General features: G+C 36.2%; 1 protein-coding gene across 4 annotated transcripts in view; it reads left to right on the top strand.

Moving 5' to 3' along the window:
* RANBP17 (RAN binding protein 17) overlaps window positions 1-19,125 on the top strand; it is a 324,083-nt gene that overhangs the window by 223,271 nt on the left and 81,687 nt on the right. For all 4 annotated transcript variants that reach the window (XM_085001775.1, XM_021076682.2, XM_021076681.2 and 1 more), the window contains 4 exons: window positions 1,193-1,266; window positions 2,285-2,365; window positions 13,498-13,561; window positions 13,651-13,759. In XM_085001775.1, the coding sequence (XP_084857901.1) occupies window positions 1,193-1,266; window positions 2,285-2,365; window positions 13,498-13,561; window positions 13,651-13,759 (328 nt within the window). The remainder of the gene's footprint in view (window positions 1-1,192; window positions 1,267-2,284; window positions 2,366-13,497; window positions 13,562-13,650; window positions 13,760-19,125) is intronic.

The raw sequence follows: 19,125 nt of genomic DNA, 5'->3' as shown, positions 1-19,125 counted from the left end.
CTCTGCTGGCCTGAGGCACCTCTGGTCATGGGACTTCAGGTCAGAAAGCCTGGAACACAAGCTTCTAGTTCGAATAGTGTTTAAAATCCAAATATGCGATCACTGCCATGAACAGCTCTCCTCCCTTGTAGTATGATGTAACTCTGGGTGATTTGTGGTGTCTTATGATTTTTATTTCTCCTTCACAACCTATGGCATTTTATCAAGGTAGTGGTTACGTATGAAAAACAGAAGGCAGTGGGAGTGAACGCTGAGTTGCCATACCACAGGAAATAGATGAGGAGAAAGGAAGAGAACACAATCACAGGGGATCAACTCAGAGAAGAGAAATCCCATACAGCTGGTGCCTGGCAGAGATAACCTGGAATCACACCAGAGCATCAGGGAGTGTGAAGGTGTCAATCCACCTCTCAGCTTTGCCAGGCTATCAGGGAGTATTCCATTGGCTACCAGTGGCATTTTCCCATTTGAAGTGGGTTATGTATTTATAAGCTTAGTGTGGCTTGGGTTGGGACCGGAAATGTTACTCCCCAAGCCCCGCCACCAACACTCCCTAATTGGAAGCTTAGTGGATTCTCAGCCCCGATGTATTCAGCAGAGAATCCCTGAGCCTGGGATTTCAGTTTCAGCGTGGAAAGTAAGACTTATCTCTGTATTTGGGGGAGCTTATTGAGAGGGATTTCAGGAGAATTTCTATAAATTCTTTAACTTCCTCTTATATTTGAAATCCTTATTTATAACTGTCTACCATAATCCTGACTCATTTGGTGGTTTGCTAAAACGTGGAATAGATGGGAAATTTTTAATGTTGGAGTCTTTTATTGAGGCACTCCACTCTCCAGCCTTTTACATATATATGCCCATCTTTGAGAAAGGGGTGGTTTATTACCACTTTGAGAAAAAAATTATGAGGTATGCTGGGAACAAAGTGAGTATGTGAATGTGGGTTTCTAGGGGTGTGTGTATATTCCAAAATAAGGGAAGTGCTTCCTGGAAGAAAAAGAGGAGGATAAATTTTTAAATTATGAAAAGATTTTTAAATTATAAAAACATTTTTAAATTCTTAATTTGTTCTTTGCACATCACTGTGGATGTCACAACGCATTAAATCTTTACACTTGTTCAATTTGGACAGTTTTTTGAAAATATATGTTAATGATAAAGTTTTTAACAATTAAATGTTTTCATGCAGGTGTATGCCCGTATGTCAGAAGTCTTAGGAATAACAGATGACAACCATGTTCTAGAAACATTCATGACAAAAATGTGAGTTCCTGCTTTGATTTTTCTTCTGTTATTGTTGCATTGAATCTAGTAGATCTTTTTACTATGCTTAAATCTCTTCATAAATATTTAATTTTAATAAAAGACTTTTTAAGTTATGCTTTAATTCTTAGAATGGTAGCAGTCTTATTTGAAACTTAATTTCGCCTATTTAAAATTTACCATCCAAAAGACATTGTTACTTGTCAGGGTAGCCATACAGTTGCAGTATGCAGTATCAAAACATAGTTTTTCAAAGTTTACAGACTTTGACTCTTCAGTTCAGTTGGGCAGGCTTTTTTAATTGAAAAGGAAATACGCAATTTTAAAGACCAACTTGCAAATTGGATCATTTTGAGAGATTTGATTGCCCTCAGACAGAGCATTCATTGATTCCAACAGAAACCTATGACCATCAGAGGTTTCATGGAACCTGTCTTTAAATTATCCTTACAATATTAGCAGAATTAACCAGTTTCTGGTCGTAGACCTAACTTTGTACGTTTAGCCTAAACTTCTGTGCCTCCTCTTGGCATTTCACTTCATCTCTGTAACAGATAGGTAACACAGAGAGCAAAGCTAGATAAACAATCCTGATCATAAGGAGTGGGTCCTGAAACCTCAAGTTTGATGGTTCCTTTCTTAGCAGTAACTGTGAGCCTCTGTTTGACTTCCTTTGTAACTCCTGCTGTCACTCTCTAATATGTTTGTTTTGGATACAAACTTAATGTCTCTTTTGTCAAACACTTAGGCAACTGTTTAATTAAAAAAGCAAAATTTATAGAATAATAACACCATTTGAAGAGTAGTGTTCATTATGCACTGATTGTGTATAATTTTGAATATGCTATAAAAAGAATAGAATAGAAAATGTTCCATTGGTATTTAAACCTGCCTTTCATCTTGTGAGATATTTGTGATTTAGGTCGTCTAACTTACATGAATGTATGTGTTATTTCCCTGTTCTCTGTATACAAGCAAATACCTTAATTATAATTAAAAACTTTTCTCTCACATCTAGTGTTACAAACCTTAAATACTGGGGAAGATGTGAGCCTGTAATTTCAAGGACCCTTCAGTTCCTAAATGATCTTTCTGTTGGATATCCTTTTACTATATCTGATAATGTACATAACAGTCTAATAAGTGTGTTCTGTTGGCTATTTTCCCTATTTATAATTTTCAAGTTTTTTTAATAAAAAGCCTTTCCTTTAGCTTTATCTATAAATGCATATTTTTGAAAGATTATATTATCTACATCATATGAAGTATTCAGAGTCAGAATTGAATTTATATGGATATATAGATTTCTCACTAGTTAAAGTTATGTTTATACCCACCCAGGTTTATAAATGGATTCATAAGAAGGTATGCAACCACATATGTTAATCCATTTTTATAATTGTCAGGATGTTCTTGTTTTAAAAGAAAGCTTGTAATTAATTTCAAGAAGGTCAAAATGTTCTAAAAATATTATTTTATAAAAACTGAATTCCTAAGAGTCAACATTTCAGTTGAAAAGAATATTTCTTTCTTCGTTAATGAAGAGGCGCAAAGGAGTGATAAAAAGAGAATTATAAGTTTTTGGTCACTTCTTTGATTATTTCCTCCACCAAATCAGCATCTTATTTACTCTAAAATATTTCCCACTATGCGTTAAATGTGTAGATTTCTATTTAGCCTCTAAATCTAAAACCAGAATCATTCTTTTTCATTAGATTCTAAATGATACTGTTTATGATGTTTCTGCCAATGAGAGAGGGGCATATAAATTGTCTTTTATACATTAGCCATCAAATATATAGAAGTTGTGAAAAATAAGTGTTAGTGTTGGTTTAGTTAACCACTAAGATTAGCTGATATTTTAATATGACAACATTCTAAAAATGGGTGGCATTGGATGGAAATCTTTAATGTAGGTTCACTCCAGGAATATGTTTGTATTAGTTAAGTTTAAAATTGTGTTCCTTGGCAAACCATAAAAGATTTCCAAAGTATTAGACACCCACTTTTGTGCTGGAATTTAATATGCAACTTTTTATTGGAAAATAATCGTCCTTGTCTGGCAAAATCCACCATGCAATATTTCTGTTAGTAGGTATAATGCAATAAAGACAGGGAGGGCTATTTATCACTACAAATTTTGAGGATTTCAGGATTCTTTTTATTATTTTAATATATTTCTTTGATATTAAATCAGAAAAATGATAAATTACACCTGTCCAGGCTGTTTTTCCTTTTTACTGGAAAGTGATGTACAACCCAATTCCAGTGGTCATTTTGGCTTTTTAAGATATGTATTTTTTCTTATTAAAAAAAAAAACTCAACCTGTATTTTTTTAATAATAACACTGAAATACTCTTTATTTCTAACATATGAAGTGGTTTATAAGTACCTCCTAGTATTGCAAACTCTGCCCTTTTCACAATGAATTACTTTGAGAGCATATTATCTGGAAAGAAGCCTGTGTTATTTTATAGCACATTATCTGTTGTTTAGATTTACCTATTTTCTAGGTTGAAATTGAAATCAAATATAAAATTAATTTGATTTGTATTCTTTTTTGTATAATTTGCATAAGGCCTAATTTGTATCTGCTCTTTATAATCCTTTCCTATCACCTTTTATCTTTTATATAATTCTTTAATCCTAAGATTATAACCTTTTATTTTACAAGTTACTATTGCTTTTGAGCACTTCTTCCTGAAGTTAATAAAAAAATCTTATTTTCAGAAAGCTTATTAGATAAAAGTTTAAAAGCTATAGCATTTTAAACCAAGGGATAGGAATGAATTCGGCTTGGGTACATTGATTTATATTTTTTAACAATTATTTCAGGTTTGCATATTTAGAAATATATATTAACTCAATTTGATTTCAGTGCTCAGTTATTTGAATTATAAATCATTATGTCCCTTCTAGCTGATCAGTCATGAAATATCTTTGAATTCATTTACATAATGGAATATGTGAGTAGTGTTTCTATTTCCGTGCAGTTACTGGTTACCTAATGCTTGTGGTGTTGTTTCTAATCGATTTATTGTAATGTGTTTTTAAATCCTGATTTTAAAGCAATATGTTATTTCTGTATTAAAAATAAGATGGGCCTCTTCAGCGATTGAAACAGTTATGCAAGATTCAAATCATCAATGGGCCTCTATTAATGGGAAACTGTTTATATATTAATATTTTATTTAATATACTAGTAACTTATAAATGAAAAGCAACTTGTCTTACTATAAAGTTTTTAAATATTTCTTATTCCTTTTATAAGACATGTCTTCAAATACTTATTGCTTTGATTTTCTATTTTATCTTCTTCAGAGTGAATCTTACTCAGTATTTATGGTCCTCAAAGCCGGTGTCTGAACTTTGGTGTTCTTGTATCAGACTGCTTGTTTGGAAATGGAAATCACAAAAGATCCTTGTTTTTAGGAATTACTGAAAAAGCCTTGTGTTTATTACTTGCCTAAGGCAATAGTCCCAAACTTTAGCAATAATCATAATCACTGGAGTTCTTGTTAAAGCACAAATGATGGATACCCCCCTCCCAGCCCCAGAATTTTGATTTAGAAGATTTTAGACTGAAGTCTGAGAATTTGCATTTTCAGCAAGTCCCAGGTGATGCTGATGGCTCAAGGACCATACTTTGAAGACTCTGCTTTGAGTTAATGAGAAAATAGACCAGAATGTCCTAAACCGAGAAGTCACGTATTTCTTCCATAGACTCTTCTCCAAAGGAATTTGTCTTCACTTAGAAAAAGCAGACATGACATTTTTAGAAATAGTCTGGTTTTCTAAATAATAATGTGTGTGAGGAGGCTACCATTACCTTAAGTCCCCAGGTTTTAACTGGAAGACCCTGTTGCATTTACCCCAAGGTTTCTGTTGGTAAGCTTGAAGCTTTTTTAATTGGTAAGACTGTTTATTGTGACTTTAAATTCCAGTGACCTTTTTGAGAGAAAGTTTGTTTTCCCACCAGATTCATCACATGGGGCATTTATGATACATTTCACAAACATATCTAGCAGCTTTTAATATACTCTTTAAATTTCAAAGGCTAAATTTCAAGAATTCCAGATTCTAAATAGCTTTTTCTAACATGCACAGAGTTTGAAATGACTGTCCTGGGGCAGCTCTCCACAGTCAGGTTTAATACTTAGGGATCTTTTTCCCACTTTGAAATGTTTTCTAGTCATAAATTGTAGTTTCTGTCAAACTGAGAAAGGCGTATGATTGTCCAAGTGATTAGAACAATGAAGCCACCAGGAAGACTGGGAAGAAAATAAGAGCCATACCAAGCATTCAAATAACTACTTCTTTTAAATGCTGAGAAAGAGGAAAGGAAATGCTACATTTCATCCAAAATTCTGTTTATTCATCATTGTTTCAATTTTTTCTTTCTTTGAGAAACAAATGATCAGTATTTCTACTGCAGTTCATTGTTTACTCAAATTTAAGCAGTCACATGTCTCTGGGTTTCAGATAGTGAACGAGAAAGGAAATTTCATTTTCTGTTAGGCCCTCTGTTGGTAGCCGCCCTTATTACATCATCCTCAAAACCTCAAGAAAACTCAGAGTATCTTTAGCTTTTATAAAACAGACCCTATTAAAGAGTTCTACATTAACTTAGGGATTTATCCAAACTTATTTTACCCTATTGATATTCTTAACTTCAGCAATTCTTAGGATTACTAACTTCTTCATGTTATTTCAAGACCACATTCATAATTCATGGGGCCCAATACGCAATAAAAATGTGGGGTGCCTTGTTCATAAATTAAGAATTTCAGGAGTTCCCATCGTGGCGCAGTGGTTAATGAACCTGACTAGGAACCATGAGGTTGCAGGTTTGATCCCTGGCCTCACTCAGTGGGTTATGGATCCGGCGTTGGCGTGGGCTGTGGTGTAGGTCACAGACACGGCTCGGATCCCAAGTTGCTGTGGCTCTGGCGTAGGTTGTCTAAATCCCTAGCCTGGGAACCTCCATATGCCATGGGAAAATGGCAAAAATGACAAAAGAAAAAAAGAATTTCAGGCCCTTCTATGAGCACAGGCCCTGTGCAAGTGCATAGTCTGGACATCCATGAAGCTGGCTCAGATTACCTGTTAAAGAAATAATTCCTTCCATTTGGCTTCAGACTAACTTTCTTAAGACTTTGAGACTATCTCCCTTAGTTCCGTACTCTAGGATTTGATGAATATAAATCCTATCCACCTGCGTCATAAAACTATCTATTAGTTTATTTCCATTGTTTTCATTTTGCAAGCTGAAAACTGTTTCCACGTCAAGCCATTTGATCACCATGATCTTTTGCAACCCCAAACCTCTTCTGCCTTCATTTACCTTTTTTTTTTTTGCTCATTTCTATGTTTTAAGTGTACTAACCAGAACTGCATCCCTATCTAGATTTAATATTGAGTAGGAATAGTTTAGTGATTTTTAAGTTGAATTCCATAGTCGTCTTTTTTTAATGATTTTTATTTTTTCCATTATAGTTGGTTTACAGTGTTCTGTAAATTTTCTACTCTATAGCAAAAGAACCCAGTCTCTCTCTCTCTCTCTCTCTCTCTCTCTCTCTCAAACACACACACATACATTCTTTTTCTCACATTATCCTCCATCATGCTCCGTCACAAGTGACTACATGTAGTTCCCTGCAATATGCAGCAGGATCTCATTGCTTATCCATTCCAAATGCAATAGTTTGCATGTACTAACCCCAGACTCCCAGTCCATCCACTCCCTCCCCCTCCCACTTGGCAACCACAAGTCTGTTCTCCAAGTCCATGGGATTCTTTTCTGTGGAAAGGTTCATTTGTGCCATACATTAGATTCCAGAGGTAAGTGATATCATATGGTATTTGTCTTTCTCTTTCTGACTTACTTCACTTAGTATGAGAGTCTCTAGTTCCATCCATGTTGCTGCAAACGGCATTATTTTGTTCTTTTTTTATGGCTGAGTAGTATTCCATTGTGTATATATACCACATCTTGTTAATCCATTCATCTGTTGATGTACATTTAGGTTCTTTCCATGTCTTGGCTATTGTGAATAATGCTGCAGTGAACATATGGCTGCATGTGTCTTTTTCAAGAAAAGTTTTGTCTAGATCTATGCCCAAGAGTGGGATTGCTGGGTCATAGGTAGTTCTATATTGAGTTTTCTGAGGTACCTCCATACTGTTTTTCATTGTGGTTGTACCAATTTACATTCCCACCAACAGTTTAGGAAGGTTCCATTTTCTCCACACCCTCTCTAGCATTTGTTACTTGTGGACTTATTAATGATGGCAATTCCAACTGGTGTGAGGTGGTATCTCATAGTGGTTTTGATTTGAATTTCTCAAATAATCAGTGATGTTGAGCATTTTTTTGTGTGCTTTTTGCCATCTGTCCATACTCATCTTAATGATTTACTTTATCTTACTGGCCTATTTCAATTCAGCAAATATTAGGTAAACATTTGCTAAGTAAAGGCAAAAGGACAAATGAGACCTGGACCCTCCCCTCACAGATTTTAAATTTAAACAGAACTAATCCTGATTCCCTAATTCGTTTCTTATATTTCTCCTAAGTGCTCAGACTATTGTTTTATTAATATAGTTTCTTTTTCTTTTTAAAAATTTGACTCAAATTAATCATATACTAATTTTCTGAAAATCTACACATTAAAAATAATGTGGGTGAGTGACATTTTGATATGGTGGCTTTGAGGGAGCTCTTTTTATTCAAGATCATTTAGGGATAGCTAATGATCTTGAATAAAAAGATCATTAAGTGTTAACTATTAAGTGATAAACTATTAAGTGTTTGATTATGTGCAAACCAGATATCCTCACCTTGTCACTGATCTTCCCAGCACTGGAGTGTGAATCCTGAATGAAGTGGGAGGGTCAGGAAAGAGTAAATGATGAGAGATGAAACAAGAGTGAAGGATGGAAGTAAAACTGGGTATGTCTGTTACAGGAAATATTTAGTAGTAAACAGTAGTGATTCTGCTTTTGTGAAACAGTATTAAAATGTACTGCCTTATTTCAGTGAATATCACCATCTCCAGATGGTTTTCAGAATGTTAAATAAAACTAGTTTCAGCTACATCCCTCAGGCGTACTTCTATTAACATTGCTCATCAAAGGAAATGTTGATTTATTTCTTTGTTTGCTGTCTCTATCATCGTTGGAAAAGTCATCTCATAATTTATCTGCTCTATTTGATTTTACACTAGAATCAGCTATGAGAATCTTCTACTCTTCTTCAGTAGCCCACTTATGTAGGCCTTCATTCACTCAGTTCTTCATAGATTCTTGCTTCACAAGTTTACCTTCCTTGACTATTGTTTTGATCTAATCATTACTCTTCCCAAAAGCCCAGAATCAGTTCTTCTTGCTTCTTGGGTCAAAGTAAAATTATTGATTTAAACTCGAATCCTTTAATGGTACTTGACTTATTGAGTTCCCATAACTAATTTCCTGATCTACCACTCAACCACAATTTGTACTTTATACTTGGGCCAAGAAAATTTATTTTATCTTCTCCTTGAAACACCCTTCATTATTTTTCACTGAATCACCATGTGTGCTCCTCTCCTCATTTGACACATTGTAACTCAATTAGGTTCTCTTTTAAATTTTCATGTCTTACTAAAGACATGGTAGCACCATCTTGTAATAGTTATAGTCCTTAGTCACTGTGTTAACTGAAAGAACACCAACAAATGATTTAATTTCTCTGAGACTTAATTTCTTCATCTGTAGAAAAGGGAATATTGTCTATCTCTTGTGGTTTTTTAAGTATTAAATAAGATAATAAATATGCGATAATATAACCCATGTTATCTAACAACAGTAAAGCACCTGGTACCACTGACCCTGTCACATAGTAGGTGTTCCTATCATCTTTTATTTTTCTTAATGTTCTTGACCACCTAGTTCTTTTCTATATTTCTAGGGATACATGTATTATAGCCTAGTATTGGCTAGTCCTCTCTCCTATTTAGTTGTAAACTATTAGAGTAGGACTCTTGATTCCTTTTCTCTATTGTTTCAAAACTTCACCACATAACAGGGATTTGAACATATTATTACCCCTCCTATTGAACCAACTCTTCCTTATAAGTAATTATTAGTGTCCCTTAAGAGGTTTTATTTTGGTTATACCTGTTTGGAATTTTTTAGTCTAGTAGAGTTCATGGATGTAATTCTACTTTTAAAATAGCTAGTGTTTCAGTAATTATGCTATGTACGTATCATAATTTCTGATGGGTAGTTGTCTTATCTGTGAACTTTTTTCTATCAGAAAGACATCTGATCTATCAGGATCTAATTCTATCTGTAATATTTGTAAATATGTGCAGCTTTTATGTAATTGCCTAGATCAGTACCATTATCCACCCTCTTGTGCTTAGCAAATATCATGCATCTAGTACCACTTCTTTGATTCTAAAGCAGAAATGTATTCACATTTTAACACGTAAATAAAATGTCTTATAATTGATGGTATTTTCAGACACTTTTTCTTTCTTAGCAACACATATAGTAGTGACTTTTTTATAATTGGTGGCATTTTAGGATTGATAAAATATGATGGTACTTAGTAAAGACATGATACCATGAATTGAGGTCATACTTGGTGATACCCTGCCCATTAGCTGCTAAAGTATGTGGTACTCCTGTAACTTAAGAAACCATACCATTCTTGGACTTCCTGTTGTGGCGCAGTGGTTAACGAATCCGACTGGGAACCATGAGGTTGCGGGTTCGATCCCTGCCCTTGCTCAGTGGGTTAAGGACCCAGCGTTGCTGTGAGCTGTGGTGAAGGTTGCAGATGCGGCTCAGATCCTGCATTGCTATGGCTCTGGCATAGGCCGGTGGCTACAGCTCCGATTAGACCCCCAGCCTGGGAACCTCCATATGCCACGGGAGCAGCCCTAGAAAAGGCAAAAAGACAGAAAAAAGAAAAGAAAAGAAAGAAAAAAGAAACCATACCATTCTTAATTCAGTTATCCTCCTCTTCAAAGGGTATAGATTTTCAAAATTTTGACCATCTCTAAGATATACCGTTCTTTTGACTTTTTCTTGCTTTTCTCCATTTGTCATGCTAATTACCAGTAAGGCCATCTTCACCTTCATCAGTGTTGTCATAACCACATTGATACAGACAGGGATTTTCTGAGAATTTTGTTTGTGAGTTAGTATCAGCCAGGATATGGAGTTTGCTCAGTCCTAGGTGTGACGAAGGCTCATTAATGAATTGATGCCTCCTAAAAGAACAGTTTCCCTCTCCCTTCTGGGATCTAGTTCCAGTTTCAGTTGTATCTCAAGAAGATAGTGATCTCTGTAGAATCATTGGGCTTCTTCAAAATCAAATGGATAGATAAGAGGTAACCCAGGGGAAAGAGCTAACTTTCAAGTCACACAGACCTTTGAACTTTGGATTTGAATCTTGGCTCTACCATTTAAATGTTCCATGAGTGACTTTTACTAAATTCTCTTACTCTTCTATACTTGTATTACTGTTGTTCTTACTCTTAACTGCCATACCATGTGTCCTGTTATGAACTATTGTCAACAGCCCTCTGAAATCCAACCAAGCACTGCCACCCAATAAAATGGTGCAACTTACAAGAACCCTAGTCTCTTAGAGGAGAAGAAAATGAGAGTATAATGATTATAAAGATGATGTATCCATTTACATTTTTTAACATTACAGTTCCTCTTAAGGGCCATAACTAGCTCTGTATTGAATTCCTATAAGGGAATATAAATATTCAGATGAACTCTAATAATTTTTTTCTTTATTAAAAAAAGTGAAAATTCATTCTTAATCATTTTTTTCTTTAGAATATAATTAAAAGGCAGTGAGGCTGGCCTTGGTACAAAGTGCACAGATGCAATTCTGCAGAAAATGTGTCTTTGGCAGATGAGATTCTTCCTGTGAATGTTCTGTTTATTGCTACCATAAATATTCTATTGTCAAAACATGACTTGCTGTTTATTAGCAGCACTGACAGGAAGATTCCTATTAATGGCAGCATTCTTATTACCCAAAGACCCTGTCACTTTTAACTTTGCAATTTTAAGAGAATTGTATTTGGTAATTACTTAAGATATTTCTTAGCTTATTGATCCCCACCCCTGTTTAACAGAGGGAAGTTTGAGTGGCAGTTCTTCTGCTCAGTGATTTGCACTAGGAAAAATCATCAAATCTGCATCTTTGTAAGCAGGGTAAGACTCAGTATCTGTCAGCCCTGCTCTTGTTGCCCTTCAGCCTGCCAGAAACACAGTGCATAGAGCACCCACTGAGAGCAGTGTACTGAGAAAAATGCATAGGTGCACCCTTAGAAAGTTTATAGTCTAATGAGGAGATAAGCTAAATATACAGTTGCTTAGTATGCAACTGGAATGGTTGCTGTTGAGTCAGAGGGTCTTGAATCTAAATCATACTAATTGCCTGTCTTTTGGAAAGTTTTATTGCATTTTTTGACTTTGTTTCTTCATTTGAAAATTAAAATGATACCACGTTTCTTGTGGGATTGTGAGAATTAACCTGTAAATGTTCATCCTCTGCATCTTTTTTTGTTTTTTGGTTTTTTTGTCTTTTTAGGGCCGCACCCACGGCAGAGGTTCCCAGGCGAGGGGTAAAATCAGAGCTGTAGCTGCTGGCCTACACCACAGCCACAGCAATGTGGGATCTGAGCCACGTCTGCAACCACAGCTCATGGCAATGCCGGATCCTTAACCCACTGAGCGAGGTCAGGGATTGAACCTGCGTCGTCCTCATGGTTATTAGTCAGATTGGTTTCCGATGAGCCACAATGGGAACTCCCATGCTCTGCATCTTTGTGTCTTCCTTCCTGATTTACAATTGGCTAAGACATTTGTATCATCCTATCCTCACAACAGCCCTCGAGACAGTTTGGTGATATCCTGATTGCTTGGAGAGGGAAACACAGACTAAGAGTGGCTCAGTATAGTACTCAAACTCATCCAGCTGACTGAATGGTGTAGTCAAGCTGAAAGCCCGGGTTTCCTGACATGTGTTCCTTCCAAGTGTCTTTTCTTCTCTTTTACACCTACACCTGAGTGACTAAAATTTTAAATTAGGCCTATCAGTGCCACTCTACAGAAGCAACATACATTTGGAAATAATGTGAAGGTAAAGAGCCAGTGTTTTTATTGGGACATGAATGGAACCGTGTAAGATTCTTATAGCCTGACGCAAGCTGTGAGTAAATCCGTAGGGATATGCCCAAGAGATACCCTAGCTAGAGTAGAAAACACATGACGAAGGAAACCCTAGGTGCGAGCAGAGGGTGTTGGTATACTGAGTAGATGTTCTTAGAACCCGCTTCAGCCCTTCTGTGATGACACCATTAAGCAGAGATTATTTAGGCTTTTTTGTGGTCATGTTTATGATTTTTCGACTCTTCTAGTTCTGAGTTGAACTGTTCAGGTGATAATGTGGTAGAGTAGAAAGAACATGCCCTTTGGAGTCAAACCTCAGGTCAGATCTCAGCAGTCTCAGTCCATAGCTGCATAACGTTGGGCAAGTACCTTAATTTCTCTGAACTTCTGTTTTCTCATCTACAGATTAGACACAATAAATAATGTTCAATGGTGCAATTGTGATGATTAGGTGAGTTAACAAATATAAAATGCCTTGCACCTAGTAGGTACATGAGAAATATTAGGTCTTTTAAACCTGTCCTTTGATACTTAATGACATGCAGTCTGCCATATCCTTCTAATTGTATTCCAGTTTTCTTCATCTAAAGCAGAATTTCCTTAGATTTCTGCTAACTGAGCTCATGTTCCTTAGAAGTGAATAATTTTCTTTCTTGATAGTCTATCATAGATCTTTCATAATTATTTTTTATGAAATAATATTAAGTGAAAAGAAATTCTCAAGTTACCCCCAAAATGTAAAAAGGGTCAGTTTTAATTTTCCACTATCAAGGCTTTAATAGTAAAGTTTTTGTCTTAATTATAAAATTCATTCCTCCTTTCCATAACTAGAATATGTATAAGATAGGAAAAGTAATTGCACTGGTTAATAATGGATTATCATTCTTAACAGAATGAAAGGCATTTCTATAGGAATAATACTCTTTAGAAATAATATTTATTCTTCATAAATAGAAATTGATGCCATTAGAGTTCAGAATTATTTTGTGATCTATTACTTATTGATAAGACAATTCTATTTCCCCAGATTCCTTAACTTCTATTACCTATATCCTTTTAAAAAAACTTGTGAAGATTGATGCTGTGAAATTCATGTTAAAAAATCACACGGTGAGTCTTATTTCCTTTCATTATTGACTAGAGTTTTCTGGGTAGTTTAGGTAAAGCATTAACTTTGGATGCTCTTTTGCTTTCATTAGAGTGAACACTTCCCCTTCCTTGGCATCAGTGACAGTTACAGTCTCAGTGACTTCAGGTGCCGAACAACCTTCTACACAGCCCTCACTCGTCTTCTGATGGTAGATCTAGGTAAGGCTTAAGAATTTAAGCTGAATTAATAGAGGATCAACAGTGTACTTGTGTGAATGGCCTACTTGTGATCACCACATTTAACTTTTTGGAATTTTCCATCTTAGATAGTTTTTTTACAACTTTCTAAGATTTGAGCATCAGAGCCAAAGGACCCATCTTTGTAATTGAGTGGTATGTTAAACTTCAAATAGTACTTACATTAATGCTTTACTTCAAAATTTATTTTCTAGGTATCCTTTGATCCATTAATTTTACTGCCCCAAATCAAAGAGAAATCCTAAACACAGAAAAGCTTTATTAAACACAAAGACTTTCTTTGTAATGACACTTAACCTACAGAAAAAATGGAAGTGATCTCCATGTCCAACAACAGGCAATTGTAAAATTAAGGCACATCTACTTACTTGATGGAATAGTCTGTAGTCATTAAAAATTACGAATTGAAGACAAAGCAATACCTGAAATGTTATAATATTAAGTGAAAAAGTAAGATATTAAACTGTGCAGATGATGATGAGCATACCCACTGGGAGGGAAAAAACAATGCATCCCCAAAACAGCTTAAATGAAATTCTTCAAAAATGTTAAATGTTGTCTGTGGGTTGTGCACTGTAGGTAACTATCCGTCATCTCTGGTTATTTGAAATTTTCTTTACTGTATTAGTTGTATAATGGGGAAAATTCCCCTGTTTCTTTATTTGCTTCATTGGAAAGCTGAAGTTAGCCAGAGTATCCACAGGTAGACAGTCACCTTGGGATGAGCACTTAAGCCTCTCTGTGTTGACCATGTTTTCTGGATTGGCATTTTCCCCCATGTTTGAATACTGCAGGCTAAACTAATCAGTTTATAGACTCATGAGAGAGTTCAATCAATGACGATATCATCCTTAGAGAATATAATACTGATGATACTTTTTTCTTCCTTTCTCTTGCAATGTATTGATTGATCCATCAACTTAAACATGAATTTTTTTTAAAACATGATCGTACATAAAGAAAAAGGATAAATATTCTTATTTTGCTCATTAAAGGCACTGACCCTTGTAATGGAAAGGTGACTAAACCTGTCTCCACTCCACATCTGTATTACTTAGATGCATTTCAACAGAATAAATTACCAGAAAGACAAACAGCCAAAAGTTGAGAGAAATACAACCAGAATGATTAAGGAGCTTTAGTGGGATTGATTTCTAAGGAAAGATTAAAAGAACCATGTATGTATAACTTGGCTAAGTGACAACTAGGGCTTGAGGCAAAGAGAACTGTCTATAAATATTTGAAGAGTGTAAACCAGGCATGCAAAACCCAATCATCTGCTACCTTCGGCAAGCTGAGCTCTGAGTGACAGCTTTGCATACTGCACACTGGCCTGTGTTACCTCTCGGCTGCTGCCTTGGAGAGCAGGAGAGCATCGTCCTCCATAGCCGTTTAGAGAGCACACTGCCCTGAGCTCTGAGGGCAAGACAAAGACCAGTCAGGCACACTGGCCCCTGCCCTCAAGGAGCTAGCTGTCTTGCTTGCGCCGTTGTCCAAACATTAAAGGCGATCATGCAACCCTTGTCTAGACTTGATTTATTAGCTAAGCCTTCAAAGTGCTCTTTGACTGACCCTGTCAAACAGAGAAAGAAGTGGGGAGACCAAAGTTAAACAGAACTAGCTGGAGGCGATTTCCTAGAAGTAGGTTCTTGTCATCCACGTCTTCAGGACCTGGAATGGAATGAGTCAAGATCCCTTTTTCCGATGGTCAGCATAGACAAAGGAACGCCTCATAAATCTATGGTACCTTAGGCTGCAGGATAGCACTGTCACTATTGACAGCACTCCTACCATTGCGTTGGTAATTGGTAGTCACGATGGTACAAAAAGACACTGCATTGCCCATTGCCTTTAGTTTTGTGTGTGTGTGTGTGTGGTGTTTTTTTTGTTTTTGTTTTTTGTTTGTTTGCTTTTTAGGGCCGCAAGTGCAGCATATGGAAGTTCCCAGGCTAGGGATTGAATCAGAGCTGCAGCTGCTTGCCTACACCACAGCCACAACATGGGATCTGAGCCGTGCCTGTGATCTACACCACAGGTCATGGCAACACTGGCTCCTTAACCCATTGAACGAGGCCAGGGATCAAACGCACATCCTCGTGAATAACTAGTCAGGTTGTTACTGCTGACTCCATGACAGGAACTCCACACATTGCCTTTTTGAAGAGTACTTTTATTTAGCATTGCTTAATGTAACCTATGAGGTGCGAGAAACTGAAGTAAAAATATATAATTTGAATAATAGGCTATTATTAGGTTTCAAAGGATTAGATTCATTTGAAATATTTAACCCAAGACTGTATAAATTGATATTCTTTAATTCACATATTTTTAGGTAAATATCTATGACATGGAAAACAATTTTTAGATACCTTGGGAAAAAGAAAAAGATGAGGCAGTGTGGAAGTACCTGGTCTATGTAGATGCTCATTATAAGTATATTGAATCTGGAAAGAGATAAAATTAAAAACAATAGCAACTACACGCGTGGAAATTATATATCATTTGAAAAGAAGCTTTATTTATTAGTGTTTTTCACTTTTTAAAATAATGAAACATAGGCGTTCCCTGTTGGCCTAGGGGTTAAGGATTTGGCATTGTCACTGCTATGGCTCAGGTTTGAATTCTGGCCTGGGAATTTTTGTGTGCTGCAGGTGCAGCCAAAAAAATAAATAAATGTATGTTGTAAGCATCAAGTGATGATTTGTGGTCTATATTACCAGAGCTTTCTTCCCTTGTTAAGAACCAGAGTTGCTCTTCTTCCCAAAATATGTTGATCCCCTGTAAGGTATAGACTCTGCTTTTTTCATGTTTTCTAGCACCAATCTCAGTATGTCTACACTGAAGGTGCTCAGTTAGTTTTTGATGAATGAATGACACACAAGTGTACTGTAACCAAAATGGCATGATCATGCTCCTGAAGCCAGCTCTGCCTGCCGTGTTCTCTCTGGAGTAGCTTTGATCATTGGCCTCTCCAAAACAAAACAAATCAAGTGGCTGATTACCTTTGCAAGTGATTAGTTACGCTTGGCCACTGTTGTGCTCGATTAGTCACTTGTTGCTGTCTGTTCAAGTTATTGCTTTATAGGGGATCATTTGTTGACTGTTGTTGAACACAGTTTTATTATTTGAAGCCTTGTCTCACAAACTAGATTGACTGGATGTTGCTGTCAGAATTCCTATATATATGGCTTTGTAGTTTTCTATTGTGTGTTCACTGTCATGGAAACAAGGAAAAAAGAAATAGTGCCGTTATCAAAAGAAGCACAGATCCACGTATTATATGAAAGGAATATCGGGTGATGAGAATTCTTCTCAAATTAAACAAAGAAAAATTTGAAGAGGAGCTTTTTATGTCATTGGGTTTTTTTGTAAGAATCAAATAGAAAAACTGCCTAACCAACCTACTTGCAAAGTGTTGGATGTGATTATTAGATTGAAATATAAAGCATATTTTAATTGAATCCTACAAAAGAAATTGAATATGTTTTGTATATAAGCCATACACATTGGAGTGACTAGAAAAGAGAAAGAAATTGGGTGTCACATTAATTGGTATTTACTTTGAAATGCATTTTGGTTTCTATTCAATAATTTGTACTTTGTATGAATTTAATTAGATGCTATGTGCCCCAGGTTGTATTTCAGATTAAAATGGGGAGGGGGGTTGGCAATAAACAGTTGTACCACTTTATCAGATTGCTCCTTGGCTAAACTAGACAAAATGTTCACTTGTATAAAGAACAGAATTAAAAGCATTTTATCATCAGAATGATGATGTTTCATGTTGGCAACATATTTTTTGTATTTTCAGAAATTATAAAAATTAATGCAAAAAACCCCTTAATGAGCTAGCATATATACAGAAGAAAATAGGTGACCGACCATATGTGTATGCATGTTAGTTAGCCCTTCCAAGAATCACTTAAAGTTCCCAAGGTTATTTTTAAATTAACTTTGTCAATCTAATAAACTAAAGGAAAGATAATATTACCCAAGCCAGTAAATGGAGAACCTCCAGGGAGCTTTTCAGTGTAAAATACTTGAATAAATAAAAACCTTCTATTTTGTTTAATTTGAATGGAGGTGAATTCCGTTGACAAATATTGGAAAGAGGAAGTGTGGGAAAGAACTACAACAAAGCTTTTTGTTTTATAGAGAATATTGTTCGTTGCAAATTAAGTTTTAACCAACCATAAATTTAGAATTGCTCAGTGTCACAGTTGATTTTTCCTTGGACATTTTATGATTGCATCTTAGATTGAACTACTCAGATGAGAATCATGTTGATGGGATCTAAGTGAACAGCGCTTTCCTCAGATAGTCAGAACCTAGCACGCAGTCATACTTTTAATGATCGGGGGATACTAATATTCAAATGGTGTTTATAGACATCAAAAGACAGTTCTCTCTTTAGGGATGAAGGTAATACAGTATCCAACTACTCTTGTGGCTTATAACAGGTAATTGGCACCTGAAGATATTTCTCTAGCTTAAATTTGAGAAATTTTGAATAACAAGTAAATGAATTAAATAAAAGACTATTCTAGGAGTTCCCATTGTGGCTCAGCGGATTAAGAACCCGACTAGTATCCATGAGGATGCGGGTTCTATCCCTGGCTTCGTTCTGTGGGTTAAGGATCCGACGTTGCTGTGAACTGTGGTGTGGGTTGCAGACGTAGCTCAGATCTGGTATGACTGTGGTGCAGGCCAGCAGCTGCAGCTCTGATTCAGCCCCCAGCCTGGGAATTTCCATATGCTGCAGGTGCCACCCTAAGAAGAAAAAAAAAGAAAGAGAGAAAGCTATTCTAGAAATATCTGCTAAAGTTAGAAGTGAGGGAGTTCCTGTTGTGGCTCAGCAGGTGAAGAACCCATCATAGTGTGCATGAGGATTCAGGTTTGGTCCCTGGCCTCCCTCAGTGGGTTAAGGATCTAGCACTGCCACAAGCTGTGGTGTAAGTTGCAGGTGCAGCTCAGATGCGACATTGCTATGACTGTGGCATAGGCCAGCAGCTGCAACTTCAGTTTGACCCCAGCCCGGAAACTATGCCTTAAGTATGGCCCTAAAAAAAAAAAAGGTGCGGCAGCGGGGAGAGATAGAAGTGAAAATACACTGAGGAAAGAAACTCTTTTTCTCTTATTTATTTATTTTAATTTTGATCTGCACCCATAGCATGCGGAAGTTCCTGAGCTAGGATCAAGCCCAGTGCCACATTGGTAACAATGCCAGATCTTTAACCTGCTAGGCCACCAGGGAACTCCCCTCCTTTTCTTTTTAGTAATAACATTTGTTGACAAATTTCATGGTTCATAGACCACTTTCACATACA

The sequence above is a fragment of the Sus scrofa genome, chromosome 16, assembly GCF_054392235.1.
Source record: "Sus scrofa isolate SSC_HxYL_T2T_F1_AM1 chromosome 16, Sscrofa_HxYL_maternal_Yorkshire_Landrace_v2.0, whole genome shotgun sequence".
NCBI classification, from domain to species: domain Eukaryota; kingdom Metazoa; phylum Chordata; class Mammalia; order Artiodactyla; family Suidae; genus Sus; species Sus scrofa.
The sequence above is the reverse complement of the archived record's forward strand: the minus strand, read 5'-3'. Positions and strand labels throughout refer to the sequence as shown.